This window comes from Podarcis pityusensis (genome assembly GCF_964106645.2).
Source record: "Podarcis pityusensis genome assembly, chromosome: 13".
Classification (NCBI taxonomy): Eukaryota; Metazoa; Chordata; class Lepidosauria; order Squamata; family Lacertidae; genus Podarcis; species Podarcis pityusensis.
In genome coordinates this window covers 20819580-20841871 of record NC_138038.1, presented here as the reverse complement: position 1 = coordinate 20841871, position 22292 = coordinate 20819580, and the positions used below count along the sequence as shown (strand labels likewise).

The following is a 22292-nucleotide window of genomic DNA, read 5'->3' as shown; positions in this document are numbered from 1 at the left end:
TCCTGACTTCAGGGCCAATGTTTATTTAGCCAAAATGGCACCACCCATGCACTGTGGGGAGGCTTTCCTCCTCTAAGCAGCCCCCGCTCCAAGGAGGGGGGATTTTTGAAAGTGCAAATCAGGCCAGTTGATAGCGGAGCCGTAATTTCAAAGGTCCCCCCTCTTCTCACGCCCAATAAATGTTTTGTTACACTTGCAGACCTTCCTACGAAAGCTTATACCAAGAACAAACTTAGTTGGTTTCTAAGGTGCTACTGGACAATTTTTTATATATATTTCAACTGCATCAGACCAACATGGCAACCTACTAATTACCTAGTGTTAATTAGCAGAAAGGGAGCGTCTTTGGTGCACACCAGCTAAAATGCTGACTCAAGCCAGGGTAGCCAAGATGGGGCCTTCCAGGAGTTGTTGAACTACCAACTCCCATCATCCATGCTGGCTGGGGCACATGGGGGCTGGAGTCTACCATCATCTATAGGCTACCATGTTGACGACTTCTGTCCTGGGCCAATCCAAAATAAAATATTCTCTCGGGTGCTTCAGGAGCAACCTGATCAGGTCCTGGCCAGTCGCCAGAGAGGAGGAGCTCTCTCCCCAGACAGCTTTCCTGCTTTCCCAATTCCAGGAAAGCAGAAGCACGAGTTCCCTGGCTGATCCTCACAGCAGCGGAAGAGCAGCAAGACATGACCGCTCCAGATAACAGAGAGAGGGGGCATACAGGGTGAAGGAAATTGGTGGGGATGCCAGCAGCCAAATATGCATGATTTGTTTCTGATGCTCCACTTGCTTGCATCACAATCAAGCCATGCCGGTCTTGATGACACCGATATTTAAATACTTAAAAAGGGAGTGAGAGAGTGGGGGATATCGGAACACTCACCGATCTCAAGTTGCACAGCACAGATCCATGCAAAAACGTTGCTTTTACTTTTAAATGGGGTGGGGATGTTTCTTAAGCTAATGTTTATGGAAAGAGAATACTGGAAGCTCTGAAGATTTCCAGATCTCTGTGATCACTTTCCCCACAGCTCCAACAAAGGCAACATTCCAGATAAGGCAACTTCATTAATCTTTTCAGAAATCTGTTCCATCTGCAGGTTCCCTGGTGTCTGGTGGTAGAATTTGGAGTTATTTATAGCAGAAATCTGAATAAACCAAGCCTGGAGGCGATATGCTTAGGGGACATTCTGTTCCACAAATCTGGGGATGAAGGGAAGTCCCCCATCTCAATTTGACGTGGCCTCAAGTTGTAAGGCTGCTCCTTTTCCCTGCACACCCTGGAAAAATCCCCTAATAAAAGTCACAGGCAGCTGTCGACAGAAGCAGCCCTATGAGGAAAACATCTCCTCACATAGCCCCGCAGTGTGGCAGACCTTGGGTATCATCAAGGGCAGCAGAACAGCAGGTGAACTGATTTGACCCACAGAGGACAACTCAGGGGACGTTCTCCTCCACAAACTCTGCTGAAATTAACACATGATGTGATAAGAGTGCAGTAGTCCTGTTGCACAATTCCATTTCATTACAATAGGAGTTGTGCTACTGGATTGCATCTTCATGTAGATATGTGTGCAAGGGTAACGTGTGGACTGGTGCTGGTGGCATGAGGGGAAAACAGCACTGATGGCCTCTTCACATCTTTAGAACTCCTGCTTCCTCACCCTAAGGGAGGGGTAGACAATGTGGTGCCCTCTAGTTGTCGAATTCCAACTCCCATCAGTCCCAGCCAGCATGGCCAATGGCCAAGGATAATGGGAACTGTATTCCAATGTCTGGAAGGCACAATGTTGGCTACCCTTCCCTGAAGAAAAACTGCCTCCATGAGCAGCTCTTAAGTCAAGGCAAGGCTGTAAGCCATGGGTAGGCAAACTAAGGCCTGGGGGCTGGATCCGGCCCAATTGCCTTCTAAATCCGGCCCACAGACGGTCCGGGAATCAGTGTGCTTTTACATGAGTAGAATGTGTCCTTTTACAGTGGTACCTCAGGTTACAAACACTTCGGGTTACAGACTCCACTAACCTGGAAGTAGTACCTCGGGTTAAGAACTTTACCTCAGGATGAGGACAGAAATCATGCGCCGGCAGCATGCCGGCAGTGGGAGGCCCCATTGGCTAAAGTGGTACCTCAGGCTAAGAAGGGTTTCAGGTTAAGAACGGAACTCCAGAACGAATTACCGGAGGTACCACTGTATTTAAAATGCACCTCTGGGTTATCAGTGGGGCCTGCCTGGAGTTTTTATATGAGTAGAATGTGTGCTTTTATTTCAAATGCATCTCTGGGTTATTTGTGGGGCATAGGAATTTGTTCATTTCCCTTCAAAATATAGCCCGGCCCCCCATAAGGTCTGAGGGACAGTGGACCGGCCCCCTGCTGAAAAAGGTTGCTGACCCCTGCTAAGCCCTCCAGACATTGTTGGACTTCAGTCCCTATCAGCCTGAGCCAGCATGGCCAATGGCTAGGGATGATGGGAGTTGTAGACCAACAGTATCAAGAGGGCTACAGGTTTCCCACTGTTGCCTTAGGCTGTGGATAGAAGGAAGGAAGGAAGGAAGGAAGGAAGGAAGGAAGGAAGGGAACAAAGAAGAAGCCCCTGAGTTCTGGAAGACATGTGTTGCCAAAGAAGTCATTTCCTCAGCAAGGTTGTTGATGTTTCCTGTGCATCACTCCTGTGCTCCTGTAAGCATTTTCTGGCTTAGCCAGGGGAGCCAGCATGGTCTAACAAGTATAGAGTGTCAGGCTAGGACCTGGGAGACACAGGTTCAAATCCTGCTCAACTACAAAACTTTCTGGGTTGAGTTGCTGCTTCTCAGCCTTGCCTACTTCACAGGGTTGTTGAGAGGATAAAAATGTGGAGGAGTGGCATATACACTACCCTGAGCTCCATGTAGTAAACAGATAATAAAAAGAGAAGCAGAACAAAATAGAAAAAGGAGACGAGATACAGCACCCATCCTGCCCACACCTGTCTCTTGCTGAACAGTCTCTAGATGTCTTCCTTCTACTATCCCAGGACTTGAGAGCTCCCTGCAAGAGAGATTCAGATGTGTAACATTCTTCAAAGCAAAGCCAGTCCTTCTTTATGTGCTGCTCATTTCCATCCTCTTCTGAATAGGCAAACTTTGAGATAAACAGAGCCAACAGCCAGCTCTGCTGTTTCCTGGAATTGAGAAAGCATTTAACAGCATAGCCTGCCTAGAGCAGAACCACAATAGCCTGCAGCTTTCACTTTCCATGTGTCACTGAGGAGCCGCACCCTATGCGAGTTCCAGCAATTGTCTCTGCTGCAGGGTTTAAGAGACACACCTGCCACCTACCTGTGCCATAAGGCCATCAAATGCCGAGTCCAAGTCAAGTGGCAGAGCTTGGCAGAAGACAGCTGCGTACTTGTTTACTGCTCCAAGCGTGCCATAACAGCAGAATGGCGGGCGCAGAAATGAAGCCGGTGAAGCTTTCCCCATCCATGCCAGGAAAAGCTTCACTGGCCCCGTTTCTGAACAACTGCGCTTCAATATTTATAGAGCTATTGGGTGTTCAGTGAGGCAGAGAGATGCTGACTGACCGATCACTGAATGAGCTGCATGCCTGAGTGGGAACTTGAAACTGGGTCTCCCTGGTCCTAAACCAACACTTTATCTTCTAGCTCACACAAGCTGTACTACTTGTTGGGGCTTCTCTCAAAGGCACAGGAGCAGATCCACTGAAATGCCTTAGCGATCTTACTGGAGAACAGGCATCATCCCTAGCTAACAGGACCAGTGGTCAGGGATGATGGGAATTGTAAATAAATAATACTAATACTAATAATAGTAATGTATTATTTATACCCAGCCACTCTGGGCAGCTTCCAACAAAACATTAAAATACAATAACCTATTGAACATTAAAAGCTTCCCTAAACAGGGCTGCCTTCAGATGTCTTCTAAAAGTCTGGTAGTTATTTTTCTCTTTGATATATGGTGGGAGGGTGTTCCACTGGGCGGGTGCCACTACTGAGAAGGCCCTCTGCCTGGTTGCCTGTAACTTGGCTTCTCGCAGCGAGAGAACCACCAGAAGGCCCTCGGCGCTGGACCTCAGTGTCCAGGCAGAACGATTGAGGTGGAGACGCTCCTTCAGGTATACTGGACCAAGGCTGTTTAGGGCTTTAAAGGTCAGCACCAACACTTTGAAATGTGCTCGGAAACGTACTGGGAGCTAGTGTAGGTCTTTCAAGTCACCAGTCTAGCTGCCGCATTCTAGATTAGTTGTAGTTTCCGGGTCACCTTCAAAGGTAGCCCCACGTAGAGCGCACTGCAGTAATCCAAGCGAGAGATAACTAGAGCATGCACCACTCTGGTGAGACTGTCCGCGGGCAGGTAGGGTCTCAGCCTGCGTACCAGATGGAGGGCCGAGTTTGGGGGTGCCTGCTGCAGAACAAAGCATGGATTGTGAAGTAGCTTTCATATACCTAGACAGCTGGGGGGGGGGGTCAATCCAGAACTAGCGTAGAGAAGCCAAAGCATCAGTTGCATATTGCTGTGCTGGCACATCAAAAGGCCACACAAGGAATTCCAATCAATCAACTGCTTTGCAAAACCAAAAATTCAGACATCTGAATAATCTGAGCCAGCAAGGGACATGCTTGGAGGACATGCTGTTCCACCAATTTGGGATGCATGGAAAGTCCCCATCTCAATTCAACTTGGCCTCTAGTTGTCATGTTTTGCATTTTCCTGCACAACCAGAAGAAAATCCCCTACTAACAGTCACAGGCAGCTGTGGGCACCAGCAGCCCTATGAGGATGACTTCTCATGTAGCCTCATGGTGCAGCAGATTTTGAAGATCATCAAAGGCAGCAGAGTGGAAGATAGAGCAATCTGTCCCAGGAAGTACAATCCTGCAGAAGCCCTGCTAGAACCAGCAACTAGAGGACTCAGCCTTGTAAATATGCCTGCAAAAATTATTAGCCTACAAGGCTGTTTTTATTACTAGCCTTCTAGTAAACTGCATCTCCATGTTGGCTGCAGAGGAAGGAAAGCCACCTTCTTCCATGGCCAGCATGGAAACATAGGTTGTTGGATTCCATTTATGGCTAGCAGGTGAACTGCCAAATATAAGGTTGGTTCCACCTATATCTAAAGCAACCTTGACAAGCATTTAAGCTTCCTAAGTTCCTTCCTAAGTTTCCAAGAGCTTCCCTTTCAGTAGCTAATTTCATTGCCCGAGTATTCTTAGAAATCTCATGGTGTTTGGGGATTTATTTGGATGTTTGTCTATAGATGGGGAAACAGAAACAAGTTCTTAGGCCAGCCAGGAAACAGCCCAAATGCTCTCTTTTCCCAAGCTGCCAAGTGGGCTTCCCCATGCTTTGCCTGCGTGGCCTGCTGAAATAAAGCATGCTGATTGTTTTGGTCAACAGGATGTCATGGAGGAACATGAAAGGGGGAAGGTAAACAAAGAGGTCTAGAAAGGGAATAAAGGCTATGAGAGAGACAGTGGTTTCAGTCTAGAAAGAATCCAGAGGATGCAAGTAGTTGGGGAGTGGGGAGGAGAGATCCACAACAGTGCAAGCCGAAAATATGTTTGCTAGTAGTGGTTAATAGCATCACTGCTAACTTGCAAGCACCTATAGTTGTCTTATTTAGCTACATTAGCATCAAGCCTTTATTATCATGCTCTATGGTATTCAAAAGTACTTCAAGCAATCCCAGCCACCCTTACAAAAATAGATAGTACTATCATATACATATTGCAGGTTGCGGGGTAGAATAAAGCTACGAGAGTGGCTTACCTAATACCACTTAGTGAACTCATGGAAGAGGTTAGATTTTAACCAGTGAACTTAACCACTACATTATAAGAAGTAACTTAAGCAATGTATGAACGATCTATGAAAGTGCCGTAGATTCATAATTGCTGAAATTGTAGGTGGGAAGAATGCGGAGAGCAGAGACCTGCTTTGCTAAATATGAAAAATGTTTTAGGTAATCACGAGTTACACATCCTACTATACTGGCTGTTGGTCCTGTGTGTTCTGTGCTGACTAACAAGGAATCTCTGAGATCTCAGGCAGAGATTTGATATGTGGGATTAAGCCCAGGTCTTCACACACACACACACACACGTACGTGCTGCTTCTGAATTCACAGCCCTCCTCATAATGCTTCATATATATTCTTGCAGTAAAACAACAGTACTGCAAGACAGGCAAGATTGAGGGTCGATGCTGACACATGGCAGCTTGCAACGTTTACAACAGAAAAGATATCTGACCCTGGACTTTCCAACTCATATGCTTATTCACTACGCCACACTGCCTCTTATACATTCTTGTTTCTGTTTCTTTTCAAGTTGCTTCCAGATTACCAGCTCCAGCACAACCATTGTACTGCTGCAGTAACACACCACCCCAATGCTTCTGTTGGGGGTTGTTATATATTTCCTGTGCTAGATGCCTAATTTTTTTTATAAGTGGGGGGATGAATGCTTCCCCAGAAAGCATTTCCTTTCAACTTTGCAACTTGAGGTTCAGCATGCAAGCTACACAAAGGCGATCACACACTGTTTAAACATGTCACAGCTGTTCTGTAACGCGACAGAACCAACACGAATATTCCATTCCAAACGCCTAAACCATGTTGTGACTGTAATAATGTATTTAATATCTTACAGCAGGGATAGGCAGTGTGGTGCCTTTCAGATGTCAGGAAATACCACCGGCCCCAGCCAGCATGGCCAATAGCCAGAAATGATGGAAGTTATAGGGTACCACATTGCTACCCCTACTTTGGAGGCTGGATACCACTCATTGACAATTTAGATGTGAGGTCCAAGTGCATGCCCTTATTTCTTCTCACAGAACTGAACAGTGTGACATTCACTCTTATGGGGAAAAGAACGTCATGCTGGGCAGCCTGGGCCTCACGGAAAAAGGACTTCTAACACGGCTAAGATACTTACAAACCCTTCTTCACCACCCATCATAATGATGGATATTTTGCAGGTAACTTTTTCCAACACTACCTCACTACCTCATACAAACAAACAATCTTGTTACCCCAACCCACAACTTATTTTATCCTAAATAATTAGAATGGGAAGCAGAGGTAGAACACATGCTTGTACAGTGTGGATCTGTTCAGTGTCACTCAGAATAGTGACATGTTGTTGTAGGCTGAAGCTCCCATCAGCCACTGTCAGGGCTGGTGAGGGTTGCAGTCCACATCTAGAAAAGAGCTTTCTAAACTGTGTGTCGCGACATGTTAGCGTATCCGCTGCAGTGTGTAGGTGTGTTGCACAAACGCTCCCATGCTTCTCCCAAGACTGGAAAGGGCTTAGTTTAACCTCCGGCTTGCTAGTAAAACTGAATTAGTGCATCGCGAAATGATGCATGTCTAAAAAGCATGTCACCGACATGAAAAATTTGGAAAGCTCCAATCTAGAAGTAGCCTGATCAAGTGAAAGAGTGCGTCCTCTGTGTACTGGCGAAGCAAAACACAAGGCAAGCGCATGACATAAGATTGCAACCGGTTGCCATCACCGCCTGACCTCCTTCCTGCGCTTAGCACCCCCAGCGCGCAGCTAGCTCTCTTCCTCAATGTGCGACACACTTTATAAAATAAATCAAACTACCCCCTTCCCAGTCACAGTCGGCAAAGGGCGCCGCTCAGGAAAGAGATGACTTGTTGCTAAGAGTCGGGGTAACTCTTAACTGCCTACTCACCCTTCCAAGTGGCGAAGAAGTCCTAGCGATGCGAGAATCTACAGGACAGATCAGTTGCTACTTCCTACTAAAACAGAGAAGCTGACGCTGATTAGCAAAGGGGAGAAACTTGATACTCTCAGTCATCGGACAGCCCCTAGCCTGGAAACTTACAGCTGAAGGCACCACCCTTTGCAGGGAATGCTGGGAAGTGTAGTTCTGTGAAGCAGTGGAGAGAGAACTCTTCAACTCCTGAAGCCCTTTGCGAGCCAAGCTGCTTTCCAAGGCTTATCCACACTTTCTCTTGCCTTGTTGCATTCCCCCAGGGAAAACCGTGCTTTAGTATTCAATTAGAGCAAAAGGCAGTTCAGCTTATAACCGGATAGTCCTGAGAGTGTCACGGGTGAATACTGGTAGTCAGTGTGGGGCAGAAAGGAGAAGGAACCAGTTTAAAACCAGGTGCCCACCTTCACAAATGGAAGGTGAGTGGCATTTGCTGGTTGTGCATCTAAACAGAATGGCGAACCTCCACTGAACAGTTGTGGGAAACTGCCTTACACCCAGTGCTCCATCTGGTTCAGTACTGTCAACACTGGCTGGCAGCAGCTCTCCCAAGGTTTCAGAAAGGGAGCCTCTCCTTGCCTTACTTAGAGATGCCGGATGCTCTACCAATGAACTATGACTAAGCCTGCAACTAGATAACACATTTATCTGGAATTTATCTTCTGAATAAATGTGCACAGGATTACTCTCCTTAGGACATTTATGAAGTCGAATAGACATTTAATTAAAAATAAATCTAATTTAATTAAGTGGGATTTCCTTCCCAAGTACATATGAACAGGTTCTGGTGAAAATGCCCAAAGGCATACAGCTTTTCATTGGCTTTATAAATGTGAAGAATTCTAATGAGGTTTTTATAGGCCAGTCTTAATTACATTTATTCAAAAGTAAGTCCCACTGAGTTTAATACACAGATTAAAAAACATAAATGGAAAGAGGCATTAACTTATTGTCTCTATAGTCAATTGATGGGGTTCCATTGGCAAAGGCATTTTTATATCCTCTCCCCCCACCCGCGGTGAAAGTGAGGGCAGACCATAGAAATCAATGCAGAAACCTAAGCTGTTAAGATAGCTGTGATTACATAGCAGTGTGATCTCCCATGAAAAGAAAGGTCCAGGAAAGAGAGGAGCTGCTGCTTTTCCCCACTCGGGAATGGTTTGGCGTGAAATTTGAACAGCAAAATCCTATGAATATCTACTGAGAAGTAAATGCAACTGAATTCAGAAGTAAATGGAAGTGGAACTTACTCCCAGGTAAATGTGTACAGGTTTACAACCTACATTATTTTTTAAAGTCCTAAGTTTTAGATAATTGCCACGCCTGTGCAAATTTCACAGCCAATTCAGTCCATTTCCCATCATATAGCAGGTTGTGGGAGTAGAGGCTGTTAACACAGTGGCAATGTAAAGCTATGTTGGTACTGAAGCTAAGTGATTTACAACAACCCGGCGGCACTGTCAGCCTTGTTATATCCTTATTGCAGGTTGGGGGTGGAGTGTCAGGCTGAGGCAGAATACAGTGGTACCTTGGTTTACAACCATAATCCGTTCCGGAGGTCCGTTTGTAAACCAAAACAGGTTGTAACCCAAGGCACGGTTTCGCTAATAGGGCCTCCCCCCAAAAAATTTGTTCGTAATCCAAAAAAAAAAAAGGGGGGGGTGTAATCCAAAAAAAGGTTGCAAACTGGGACACGCACTTCCGGGCTTGACATGTTTGTAATCCAAAACGTATGCAAACCAAGACGTATGCAAACCAAGGTACCACTGTACAACAACTCTGCAAAACAGTCCAGCTTTAACACTACAGATCGAGGTACTTCAAGTCAAAAATCACCCATACAGAATACCAGTCAAGCTGTAGCAAAGGTCAGTCTCCTTAAATTGCGCACCCAGACTTGCACCCTGCCAAAATTCAGCATTCAGTTGCACAAAGAAATCTTGTGTTTCATGACCTTGTGTGCAGTCACATTACGGCTTTAAATGTCCAACTTATTTTTTTTTAAAAAAACAGCACACAAAACCCACATTTTCTGTATTTATTCCTAAAGGCAGTTCTCATTTCTATCCTGGAGAAGAAAAAAGAAACGTTCCAGAGCTGGCCCACCCATGAGGCATGCTGAGGCAGTCGCCTCAGGTGGGGAAAGCTGGGAAGGGTAGCAAAGCCCTGCCCCGAAGCGCTTGCCACCTCTTGCATTTGTTGCCCACCTTCTCCACTCTGGCCTCCTTTTTTCTCCCCCACTGTCTTCAGCATACTGGGGCTTTCATGGGCCACCACCAGTTGCCTCAGATGATGGCAGTGGAGAGCGAAGGTGGCAGGGGTACCATGCTCTGTTTTGTCTGAGGTGGCAAACATCCTGAGCCAGCCCTGAAACATTCTATTGGAAGTGGAAACCAGACCTGTGTCTCAGTCTAGTAATTAGAAGCCTGTGGTTAAATGGGACTTACTTTCTCATAATTATGCTTATGATTACAGCCGAGTCTTACAAACGTCCACTTTAAAGACATGCAGAATTCAGAATTGCAGCCCCAGTGTCACCTGTGGAAACAACTTCTAAACTATGTATCTACTTTGGGCAGCCATTCTCAAGAAAGGAGTTAACATTAACTGTTTCCAAAGAAGATAGGTTAATGTCTCCTCCTGCTGGTAGGTGCGTGGACCGACATATCTATCAATAAGATAACTATGGGAATTTTAATCTATGCCAAATAAAGTAGGAATGAGGAATTGGGGTTGACAGGGGTCTCAGTTTGGCCTGAGAAGGCATTCCTAGCAAACCATGCCCACCTGCCCTACACCTGATGTCATAGGTGAGGTATGGGGCAGGTACTCAAGTAGCTACAAAGGAATTAGGGGCTTAAAGGGAGTTCCTGATTGCTCTTTTGCTGGAGCAAGGTATATCAACTGATGGGGTAAGTGGAGAGTTCAGCTTGCTCCAGGAGGTTTGTACAGAAACCGCTGCTGAAACAAAACTTTTAAAACTATATACAAGAAGGTGATGGATCTTTCTTCTGGAGATAGTATCAGTTTGACTGCTCTTTAAAGTAACATGGCAAATCTAGTTGCCAGCCAGAGTAATATGGAGTAAGTTGGGTGTCTCCATGGTAGGGATGGAGGTGCAGGGACAAGAGGAGAGTCAGCTTAAACAGAAAACAGTATTTTCAAATGAATTTACATTTTCAAAACCTGTTCACATGCTGAGCTCAGGTAGACTGAAGGGAAACAATAGGCTTAATTACCTTCCTCCCAAGATGAGGGGAGAGGAACTACCTAACCAAGCCTGGCAGGGAAGCCTGCTCTATGGTGCTAACCCTTTCATGCCTTAATTACCTAAGCACAGTGCTTTTCTTCTAGAAAAAAAGTGCCGATACTCACCATGAAGTTGTTATAGTTAAGTGCCGCCCTTTTAACCAGCGCTTTTCTTCTAGAAAATAAGGTGCTGGCACTGTGTGCCCTTGAGGAACCCCCCCCCCCAAGCACTGATTACATTGTTTAGGCTCCAATCCTAGCCATGGCTACTCAAAATAACTCCCATTGGATTCAATGGGGCTTATTCTAGAACAAATGGGGTTGCAGTCTAAGACTGTGATTCTATCTGGGAAGCAAATCCCGCTGGAGACTATGGGGTTTACTAGACAGCCTGGCTCAGGCATGTATCAAGTATCCCCTTGATAACTGAAGCAGTGATCCTCCTGTGAATGGGCCGCCACAGCTGCAACACCACCGATAAAGGGTCCGTTTCGACTCACACACAATTCTCTTCAATGGAGCCAGCACTCCACATCCACCAGAGCATAGTGAGAGCTGGACCATAAAGAGGACTGATTGCCAAAGAATTGATGCTTTTGAATTCTGGTGCTGGAGGAGACTCTTGAGAGTCCCATGGACTGCAAGAAGATCAAACCTCTCCATTCTTAAGGAAATCAGCCCTGAGTGCTCACTGGAAGGACAGATCCTGAAGCTGAGGCTCCAATACTTTGGCCACCTCATGAGAAGAGAAGACTCCCTGGAAAAGACCCTGATGTTGGGAAAGATGGAGGGCACAAGGAGAAGGGGACGACAGAGGACGAGATGGTTGGACAGTGTTCTCGATGCTACCAGCATGAGTTTGACCAAACTGCGGGAGGCAGTGGAAGACAGGAGTGCCCGGCGTGCTCTGGTCCATGGGGTCACGAAGAGTCGGACACGACTAAACAACAACAACAACAAAGCAGGCATAGGCAAACTCGGCCCTCCAGATGTTTTGGGACTACAACTCCCATCATCCCTAGGTAACAGGACCAGTGGTCAGGGATGATGGGAATTGGAGTCTCTAAACAGCTGGAGGGCCGAGTTTGCCTATGCCTGAACTAGAGAGATCAAGCCGCGTCCACGTTGGAGAGTATCATCACTAAGTGCGCACTCATTAGGAACTCACAACCAATTCCCAGTAACGGAACACCCAGCAAAGCAGACACGCGACGTGCCTGAATCTCTACACACGACACGGGCACGCGCAGTTTCTTCCACGTCACGAACTGAGGCGCTCTGCTCTCCGCCCCTCCCCGACACCACGTGACTCCTCGAGCGTTGCTTCGCCGCCGCGCAGTCACCTCCAGCCTGTCAAGAAAGAACAGAAGCACGTGACTCAACCCTCTCTGGTCTCCTTCCTCTGACGCGCTCGGTGGAACGCTCCCGGGAGAAGGGGGGAGGAGGAAGGGAGGGTTTTGCGGCCGGCCAATGGGGGACCCGCGACCCTTCGGAGTTGCCCAATCCGCACGCAGAGGGGCGCGAGCGCGAGGGTCCGGGAGCCAATAGCGGGCGGCGGCGAGGCTCCGTCTCCCGTGAGCCACCGGGGCCCCGCCGGGCAGCGTTCCTTGCGTCGCGGCGGCCAATAGGAGCGGAGGACGCTGTGGTACATTGGCAAGGTGAGCGAGGGCGGGAGGGGCTTGGCTGGGTCCAGTCAGGAGAGCCGCGACTTTGAGGTTCGGTGCGGCCCTTCTTCGTCCCCGAAGGTGAGTCTGTGCAGGGGAAGCGGGGAGGGCGCCCGCCTGGTCCCGGGGCCTCCCGTGAGGGTGAGGCGGCTGCACGGGGAGCGGGGAGGCCCCGGTGCTCGGGTCTGTTCCCACGAGCACGCCGTTCGCGGCTGCCTTCATCCCGAAGGCCCGTTTGAATTGGGAACAGCAGTTAAAAGGCGTCCCGTCGGGATCCTTTGTCGCGAGTGAATCACTCGCGGCTTCTTAGGGGCGCCTTTTGACGGCTGACCGACGTAGGTTGCTGCAGTCGCGGAATCGTAGAATTGGAAAAGGGACCGCGAGGGCCATCTAGTCCGGCCCCTTGCAATAATGCAGGAATCGTTCGCGCAGCGTGGGGCTCGAAGCCACGACCCCGAGGATGGAAGAGTCTCGCTTGCCCCCTCAGCTCATTGGCCCGCTTGCTAACGGACATGCTAGACTAGAGGGTGGACCAAGTCCTTCTTGTGGGCTGGAAACTCCAGGGCGAGATGGCTTCTAGTGCAACCGGCCTGTTAGTTACCGGTTTTGTCTGCCTGTGAATGTTTCTCTGCAAGGGCAGGGCGAAGGCATAGATGAAAGACTAGGGGAATCCAGTGGAGCTAAACGGGGTGTGTTTGCAGACGGCAGGTGTTCAAAGGGCAACTAACATGAAGAGAGCCGGCCAATGGCTTCTTCAGTGCTGGATGTTAACGAAGGTGTAGATGGTGGAGGCCGTCATTGGGATGCCACCTACAAAATGGGAAAGGATTTGGGAAGCTGGTAGATTCGGGATGGGGCAAAAGGCTTTGTAGCCCACAACGATCTGTTTCCAGATGGGGTTGTTTTCAGGGGGACAGCTGCAGCTTTGAAATATTGGCTAACTTTCTGCAAGTCCTGTTACCTAATTGTGCTTTTTTTGTGGCTCCTAGCTAACAGGGGTATGCACAGTTTCTCTTAAACACCCTTCTTTCAATCAATTACAAAGTCAAATGCCATTTTTGAGTGCCTAATTGCTGTAAGAAGCAATGTTGTATTGGACAAACATAGCTTAGATTGTCATCTGTCTTTCCCCTGACAAGTTTCATGTCTGTCACTTTATCTGTGGTGTCTGTCCATAGTTGGAGGTCACTGATGCACAGTTGCAAGCTATCTGGTTCTTCCTTGCTCTTTGTGAATAACTGGACTCTCCATTAATAGTGTTCCTTCAAGGCCATTCTGCCCTCCTTTAATTCTGGACTTAGTTTGCAAAATCTTAATAAAAAGCTATACCTGAAACAGATAAGGAAATGTACTCCATTTTGTCCATACACTGGGCTTTCCCTCTTAGTTGTGAGAGAATTCAGTGGGTGTTTGTGTAAAATGTGACTTTCCCCCTTTATTCAGGATCATCAGAATGCAGACTCCAGTAGCTCTCCTGGCTTCGCCAGCTCTGGTAAGGAATTTTTGGCTTGCAATTGCCTTAGTGTATCTTGGATTACTTTAGTATGTTACACTCCTCATATTAATTGTTACAACGAGTAAAATCTCTAATATTTCTCTTTAAAGAGGAAAAACTAAGAGTGAGCTGTTTGATATGTCATTTGAACTCAGTCAACAATAGTTTCTGAAGGGTATGTTAAACCAGACTTACAAATAAGTTAATAAAAGTTACAAGCCAATAAATCCTTAGTCTTCCTGCCCATGCATTCCTATAATAGTCCTCGGTGAGTGACCAACTCTGTTCCACTTTAGAAAACAAAACAAAACATCTCTATTTTGGAAATAATTCAGACTCTGTAAGGGGAAGCAGCAAATGAATTTATGGCAGGTATGGAGAATGAATTTATGGCAGGTATGGAGGAACTTGTGACCCTCCAGATATTTTTGGACAACAGCTCCCATCATCCCTGACCATTGGCCATGCTGACTAGGGCTGATGTGAGTTGATCAGAAAGACCTGTTCAGTTCATTTGAGATCAATTCATGTGGACCCCCAAAGCAGCTAATGATTGTTTTTTTAAAATGGACAAAAATATTTGAGTGCACAAGTCCTGATACAAATAGTATTAGGAAGACTACTGCCCATGTCTAGAGTCTCTAGCTAGGTTTAATAGGCAGCAATGAATACTTTCCCTCTTGCACACATATGTCCTTTCCAGTATGAGAGAAGCTGTGTGTTCAAGCAAGATCTAGAATCTCCTGCCACAGAGAATTTACATTACATGATGAATAGGCATACCTGTCTTGAAAGAGAACTGCCTTCTGATCAGCACAAAATTGCCTCATCACCAGTTGGGGGGAAGGCCTTAGCTCACTGATGTAGGATAAATCTTGCAAGTATCTAATATCAATTTAAATCCTTAAAATCTACCATTTGAAGGATCAAGTGGGATAGCTAGGAAATATATTTGGCTATGATGCTGAAGAGCCACTGTCAGTCAGAACAGATTGCATTGGTCTCTGAATAGAGCAGTTCTTTATATCCTGATATGAATTTAATGTTTTTCTTTCCAGTTCCGCTGCTGTTCTCGAGCTCTAACCCGGCCAGCTTCCCTGTCTATATTGAGCAGGCCAGAGACTCAGACTCTGCAGGTAGGAATAAACAGCATGACTCCTCATTGCTATCTTCAGGTTTTGTTTGCACCTTGATTTTCTTTACAAAAAGGAGCAAAAAAATGGTTAACAGCATCATGCAGTGATACCAAACTACAGCCAAACAATAAAACTCTATGCTAAATAGAAACTGTTTTCTATTAATTGTAACTCTATACATTATTTTCTCATGATGTGGGAACAATATTAACTTCTTTGCTTTCAAACTCGAAGGTTAGCACTAGCTGCCTCTTACATTACACTGACAGCTTAGCTTCCATCAGAGTATCTAGAAGAGGAACCGATGCTGCCATGCGTAATTAAACCAATTTCACCCCTCTGAAAAAGTGTAGTAGTGCTGGTGTAAGACGTCTCTTTCCTTGTGACCTAGAAAAGGTGTGGGGAAACTGTGGCTCTCCAAAAGTTGCTAAACTTCAACTCCCATCATCTTTTGCCATTGGCCTTGATGCAAGTTGGAGTTCAGCAACAACTGGAGCATCTAAGGTTCCCTGCACTTGGCCTAGTGTGAGCAATACTGGAATAAATCCTGCAGAAGCTCTGCAGGATAATATAATATAAGAAGGGACATTTTTTTCTGGCAGAAGCTACTGTCTTGTTGATTCTTTTAGAGTCCGTTAATATTTTAAAAATTCAAAAGCAAGCAGTACTTCAAAACCATTATGTCCTTCATTTAAAAAAAAAAGCATGCTGTTACACAGGGTTGAAAAACTTAACTTATGTTTCAACTGGTCACCCTCCTTGCTCATTTTAAAACACCTTTTGGATAGGAAATGGCATAAATTTAACCCTTCATGAACCTTTCGTTGCAATTCTAATGTTTACATTGGGTAGTTTCCCCCAGAATTCCCTTTTACTCCTGCTGGATTGGGGAATGTTAAGAATTGGTATTCTTTGTGTGCGTGATAGGCATATCTCTGTTTGTACATCAAACAGATTTTCAGAATCTGCATAGCTGTGGTTCAGTGGTTGCTACAAGGGAGGTCATTTCACACACACCCTTAAGGTTTCAGTAGGGTGACTGAACAACAGTTATGTCTGCTAGAGACCTGCATTTCTGTTCCAGCCCATGACCTGGCAGAGACACCTAAGTGGCATTATTTGCTGTTCTCTCTCCCCACTCCCCCACTGCCAGTGCTTAGAAAACTAGTAGTCTGGGTCCAAGGCCATTGCCTCTTCCCTTCTTTCTTCTCTACCCCGTCTTGGGTGTGTCCTTCCCCTGCCCTGGAGGTGGGCAGAAGGCAGCCTGGGATCTGTTTGGCAAGGATTCCAGACTCTCTTAACAATATCAGCAACTGTAAAAAGCCCCACCCACATTAGCTTACTGGGAAAAGATTTATTTTCTGAAAGAAATTGCAAGCTTGATTCTCTTGCGGATCACAAATCCATAGGTTGAGCCAGCCCTGTTATTCATTCTTAGTGATCCATCCAGCTGAGCTGCTATTTTCCACCTGCCCCCAGTGGAGGCCCTGGTTGGCTTCAAGGTTCTAATAAAGAAACAAAGTAGGTCCTGCCAGCCTGATGTCTACCCACCCATTGTTTGGGAACATCTGGATTAAACGCTGTTAGGAAGAGAAAATGATTTGGAGACTTAAAGTGACTGATATAAATCATGCTAATTACTTGCTTCCTCCACAGCCTTTTGGAGTTTTGAATCGTCAGCTAGCTCATCGGGAATTCCAAACCAGTGCTGTCTCCCGTGATATTGATACTGCTGCTAAATTCATCGGTGCTGGTGCTGCTACTGTGGGAGTAGCTGGTTCAGGAGCTGGGATTGGGACAGTGTTTGGCAGTTTAATCATTGGTTATGCCAGGTAAGTTAGCTGGGGAGAGCATTTCTGCTTTGTTTTAGCAGGCAGTTTAGATATTTTTGTGAAGACTTTTACCACAAATTCATTCCTCTTGGGAGAAGCAGTTTTTTAAAGCAGCTGACAGTGATTGGAAACTCCAACTAGGAAAAGCTGCAATAGAAGAGAATTGGTGGAATCTGCATGGAATTTTCTTGTCAAGTGTCTTGTTGATGAGAAAAATACCTTTTTCAAACTAATAGTGTCAAAGGTGTCACTGTTAAAAAGATCATAACCAAAGTTACCTTCAATGTATGAATCAGCTTGTATTGTACACACAGTGCTCATACCAACTGGGTTATTGTCTTTCCATTCTCAATGTAATATTTTTTGTGTTAAAGAAGCAATTATTGTCTATGTATGGATTAGGGCGCGGGTGGCCTGTGGGTTAAACCATAGAGCCTAGGACTTGCTGATCAGAAGGTCAGCGGTTCGAATCCCCGCGACGGGGTGAGCTCCCGTTGCTCGGTCCCTGCTCCTGCCCACCTAGCAGTTTGAAAGCACATCAAAGTGCAAGTAGATAAATATGTACCGCTCCGGCAGGAAGGTAAACGGCATTTCCGTGCGCTGCTCTGGTTCGCCAGAAGCGGCTTAGTCATGCTGGCCATGTGACCCAGAATCTGTACGCCACCTCCCTCGGCGAATATAGCGAGATGAGCGCCTCAACCCCAGAGTCGGTCACGACTTGACCAAATGGTCAGGGGTACCTTTACCTTTTTATGGATTGAAGAATATTTTCTCTCTCTAAATGTTCCTGCTTGGTAAAGTGTGTCCATGGTTCGAAAGTATGTGAGCACATAAATGTCTGTATTCAGACAAAGTATCTTCACAGATTTTGGAACATAGTATGATTTATTAGAATGTACCCATGTATTTCAAAATTTAAATTAAGGGATGCTTCCCCCCAGTCTTCTGTCTTGCCTCTCCTTCAACTCTCTAAGAACTACAAATTACTAATTACAAGGCTTGAAATATGTGGTTCTTTGTAAAGCAGATTTCCATGGTTGTATACCTTTAATCCGAAAACAGTCAAAACACCTTTTAAGTGAGATGTGGTGGATATATCTGTGACTGGTAATTAACAAAGCTTTCCCCGTGTTCACTCTGAGGTTCTACAAATACATTTTCAAGTGTGGGCTTGGGAAGCCTATTGCAGCTTTTTATTTTTGGAAAAGCCAATGGGATTTTACCTTACAGATTTCTTCTGTTCTACCTACAGGAACCCATCCCTCAAGCAGCAGCTGTTTTCTTACGCTATCCTGGGTTTTGCCCTCTCAGAGGCCATGGGGCTCTTCTGTTTGATGGTGGCATTCCTCATTTTGTTTGCCATGTGAAAGCCTTGGAGCTACGCTGCAGCTGCTGTCTGTCTGTGTCCTCTCCAGTTTGAGCCTGCCTCCCTTGCCAGGGTGTTAACAGATTTAAACAAACTTTCTCTAAATAAATAAGATTCAAGTTTTTTGTTTTGTGCTTTTCATCCTAAAAGCTTGCTCGTAATTCTTAAATATACACATATTGAGAAGGGGAAGGAAAAATTATAATGTGCCAAATCAATTTGGCACTGAGTCCTTTTGTAATATACAATAAAATATAGTTGGCTAAAAAGTCAGTGCCACAATTAGCCCCCAGACACTAAGAAATATTGTAGGAAGAGAACAGTTCTACAGCCTGCTTGAAGGATACAACTGGAATGCCATCAGGTCCACATTTCATGAAGTGTTTGCCTAAGGAACAGGAAGGATGATCTATACTGAAGTTGCATGCAGGGGAGAGGCATACCTTATTTTCAAATAATCTGTCTCTATATTACTGAAGCAAGTTTACTGCCCTCAGCAACTGGAAAGGGTATGAAAGCCCAGGACCTTTAAATACATGGTTACGAAAATTAAACAAGCTTATCTGCACCCTGAGAGTAGTAAGTTCCAATCCCTCATGCCAATGAGAATCTCATATTTGAAGACTTTTTAGATCTACAGTCGTACCTTGGTTTTCGAACAGCTTAGTTCTCGAATGTTTTAGCTGGCTCCTGAACGCCGCAAACCTGGAAGTGAGTGTTCCGGTTTGCTAACATTCTTTTGGAACCCGAATGTCCAACACGGATTCCACACATTCCAATTGGCTGCAGGAGCTTCCTGCAGCCAATCAAAAGCCGCACTTTGGTTTCCAAATGTTTTGGAAGTTGAATGGACTTCCGGAACGCATTCTGTTCGACTTCTGAGGTACGACTATTTCTAGTCAGGATAATAATTCACTTTAACAAACTAGGCATATTTAAAAACCATGCAGCAGTGGGGATCTGCAGCAGAATGTGCTGCATATCCAGCTCCCAATATCAATGTTGTTGACACTGTCATTTTGAAATACTGTTTGAGGCTTCTCGGGAAGATTCAGAAGAGATTGCGGTGGGAACCATCTTTCAGAAATGTTAATCTATGCTGCCGTATAGTGTTAAAGGACTCATTTCAGTCTCGTTTTGAGCCCCCAAATTCTGTGTTTTGTGACAAAACCTGGAGGGTTACAGAAAACCCTTGTTCAAAACCTCCCCGTATTAAGGCAGTGAGGACAGTCTGAACCTTAGGACATATAACCCGGTATTTCCATTCGAGGAGTCCTGGCAAGTACCAAATGTGCAGGTTATATCTCCTATGGCCTGATTTTGTATAAGCCCATTTCCTGTTCCTCGTTCAGTCTGTTTGAAATTAATTTTTAAAGTGATTCTCAAGGTCATTGGTTGGAGCCCTTACCTTCGGCAAAAAAAGCTCCTGCACTGCAGGGGGTTGGACTAGATTACCCTCGTGGTCCCTTCCAACTCTACAATTTCTTAAATAAAGCTACAACGAACCTACTTTATTTAGTGCGAGGGGTTCCGTTTGAACTTTGCTAACCCCTAAAGGGCAGAACTTCGGTGACCTTCAAAGCTTTCCTGGACTTACTTGGTAAGATTTCCCTTAAATAGTGCAGAGATTTAACTCGCAACAACAGAACGTCACCCTAAAAATGGGTCCTTTTTCCTTCAGGGGTTTTTAAACCCAGGCACCCCGCCACTAATCACACCCACAGCCACACCCGGTGCTTCCCCAAGTGCCTGACTACATGGGCGCCGCTGCTTCTTTTGATACCGACGTTTCCGGGAACGCTCTAGAGCGCTCTATGGTGGAGCAAGGATACGCTCTAAGGAATGGCGGACGGGCAGTCTCTATGGTGAATGGCGGTTGACAGAGAGAGAGAGCTCTACGTAAGAGGGACGTGAAGAGGTTGTGGGAGGTGCTGGTGTGGGGGGTGGGAACCCGAGGGGCAAAGGGGCAGGGAGCGAGGGGCGGGGCTGTACCTCGTTCACGGGGAATTTTCCTGGAGGGCCTAGTTGATTGCTGCTGCGCATGCGCGAGCCTGAGCTTCGATCCTTGAACTCTCGCGAGGAAAAAAAGTCGCGTGGAAACTCGGCTTTCGAGTACAAATGCGTATAAGGCTGAAAGAGCGGCGCGTTTGAGGCGGGGGGGGGGGCGGGCGGGCAGTGAAATAACGTTTATCAAACCAAACGAGGCGCTCTGTCCCTGAAAGGAAACACTCTTCGGCCACTTCCGGTGTGACGTGATGGAGTGACGTCAGGAAAAGGCGCTTCTGTGGGCAGGGCTTAGAGCTTTGTTGTGCCCCACCCCTCGAAAGCAGATTTCCAATGTTGCTCCTAGATCCAAGAATTTGGGAGGCCCACATGAATTAATACAAAATGGCCGATAAAGGGGGCGGCGTTGAGCCTTTGCCTCCCGCTTTTGCCACAGTGCTTTGGATTAACCATGCCCAGTCCATCCAAAGTCTGTGCAAATTAAGCTATGCTACAAGGATGGGACCTTAGAGACCAACTAAGTTTGTTATTTGGGGACGCGGGTGGCGTTAAACCACAGAGCCTAGGACTTGGTGATCAGCAGGTTGGCGGTTCGAATCCCCGCGACGGGGTGAGCTCCTGTTGCTCGGTCCCTGCTCCTGCCAACCTAGCAGTTCAAAAGCATGTCAAAAGTGCAAGTAGATAAATAGGTACTGCTCCGGCGGGAAGGTAAAAGGTGTTTCCGTGCGCTGCTCTGGTTCGCCAGAAGCGGCTTAGTCATGCTGGCCACAAGACCCGGAAGCTGTATGCCAGCTCCCTTGGCCAATAAAGTGAGATGAACGCCGCAACCCCAGAGTCAGTGACGACTGGACCTAATGGTCAGGGGTCCCTTTACCTTTAAGTTTGTTATTGTATTGGTATGAGCTTTTTTGTGCATCCACACAAAAGCTCATACCAATAACAAACTTAGTTGGTCTCTAAGGTGCTACTGGAAGGAATTTTTTTTATTTTGTTTCAACTACGGCAGACCAATCTTACCTGTTGCAAGGATGGGATTTATTCCCCTGGAAAGGACCTTGCACTTTTGACAGCGTAATCTTATGCTCTCGTTTTATTGGCCGAGCGACCCGGTGTACAGCTTCCGGGTCATGTGGCCAGCATGTCTAAGCCGCTTCTGGCGAACCAGAGCAGCACACGGAAATACCGTTTACCTTCCCGCTGGAGCGGTACCTATTTATCTACTTGCACTTTGACGTGCTTTCGAACTGCTAGGTTGGCAGGAGCAGGGACCGAGCAACGGGAGCTCACCCCGTCACAGGGATTCAAACCGCCGGCCTTCTGATCGGCAAGTCCTAGTCTCTGTGGTTTAACCCACAGTGCCACCTGCGTCCCACAAGTAAATGTACGTAGAACTGCAGCCTAAAAGCCTGGTGCCTGGCTGAAAATGAACAGATGGCAATTCAATGATGAAAAGATTTGCCTGCTGAATTTCTGCCCAGTACCTCAGTGGTAAAGGATTGTATAACATACGAGCTAAGATCCCTTGTGTTGCAGTTCTCTATTTATCACAATTTCCAGCCCCCCTCCTCCAATTAAAGACTGACAGTTGTCAGCGATAAGACAGTCTCTGCTTACAATCTAAAAGGCACAAAGTGAAAAGACCGACGGGGGAAAGCAAAGTTGAGCACTATCTCTTAGTTACTTTGCGAGAGAGCAGCTGTAATGGAAAGATTTCAAGTGGGGGGGGGGGAGTATGGTCTGTCAGCAATACAGATGGGGGGAAATCCCATCTCTCATCCTCTCCTGCAGCCTCATGGAATGG

General features: G+C 46.3%; 2 protein-coding genes across 6 annotated transcripts in view; one reads left to right on the top strand and one right to left on the bottom strand.

Moving 5' to 3' along the window:
* Positions 1-22292, bottom strand: part of CALCOCO2 (calcium binding and coiled-coil domain 2) — a gene marked incomplete at its 5' end in the record, with an annotated part of 193952 nt that overhangs the window by 24801 nt on the left and 146859 nt on the right. The window contains 3 exons of one of the 5 annotated variants that reach the window (XM_080979354.1): positions 2966-3027; positions 12163-12344; positions 20480-20545. In XM_080979354.1, the coding sequence (XP_080835480.1) occupies positions 2966-3027; positions 12163-12344; positions 20480-20530 (295 nt within the window). Of the gene's footprint in view, positions 1-2965; positions 3028-3317; positions 3457-7703; positions 7724-12162; positions 12345-12377; positions 12646-20479; positions 20546-22292 lie in introns of those variants that run through there. The other 4 variants (XM_080979356.1, XM_080979357.1, XM_080979355.1 and 1 more) reach the window with 4 other exon arrangements.
* Positions 12605-18610, top strand: ATP5MC1 (ATP synthase membrane subunit c locus 1). The gene is made up of 5 exons (XM_080979558.1): positions 12605-12739; positions 14102-14150; positions 15212-15289; positions 16946-17121; positions 18374-18610. The coding sequence occupies exons 2-5, from the start codon at positions 14112-14114 to the stop codon at positions 18486-18488; spliced, it is 408 nt and encodes a 135-aa protein (XP_080835684.1). The 5' UTR covers positions 12605-12739; positions 14102-14111; the 3' UTR covers positions 18489-18610.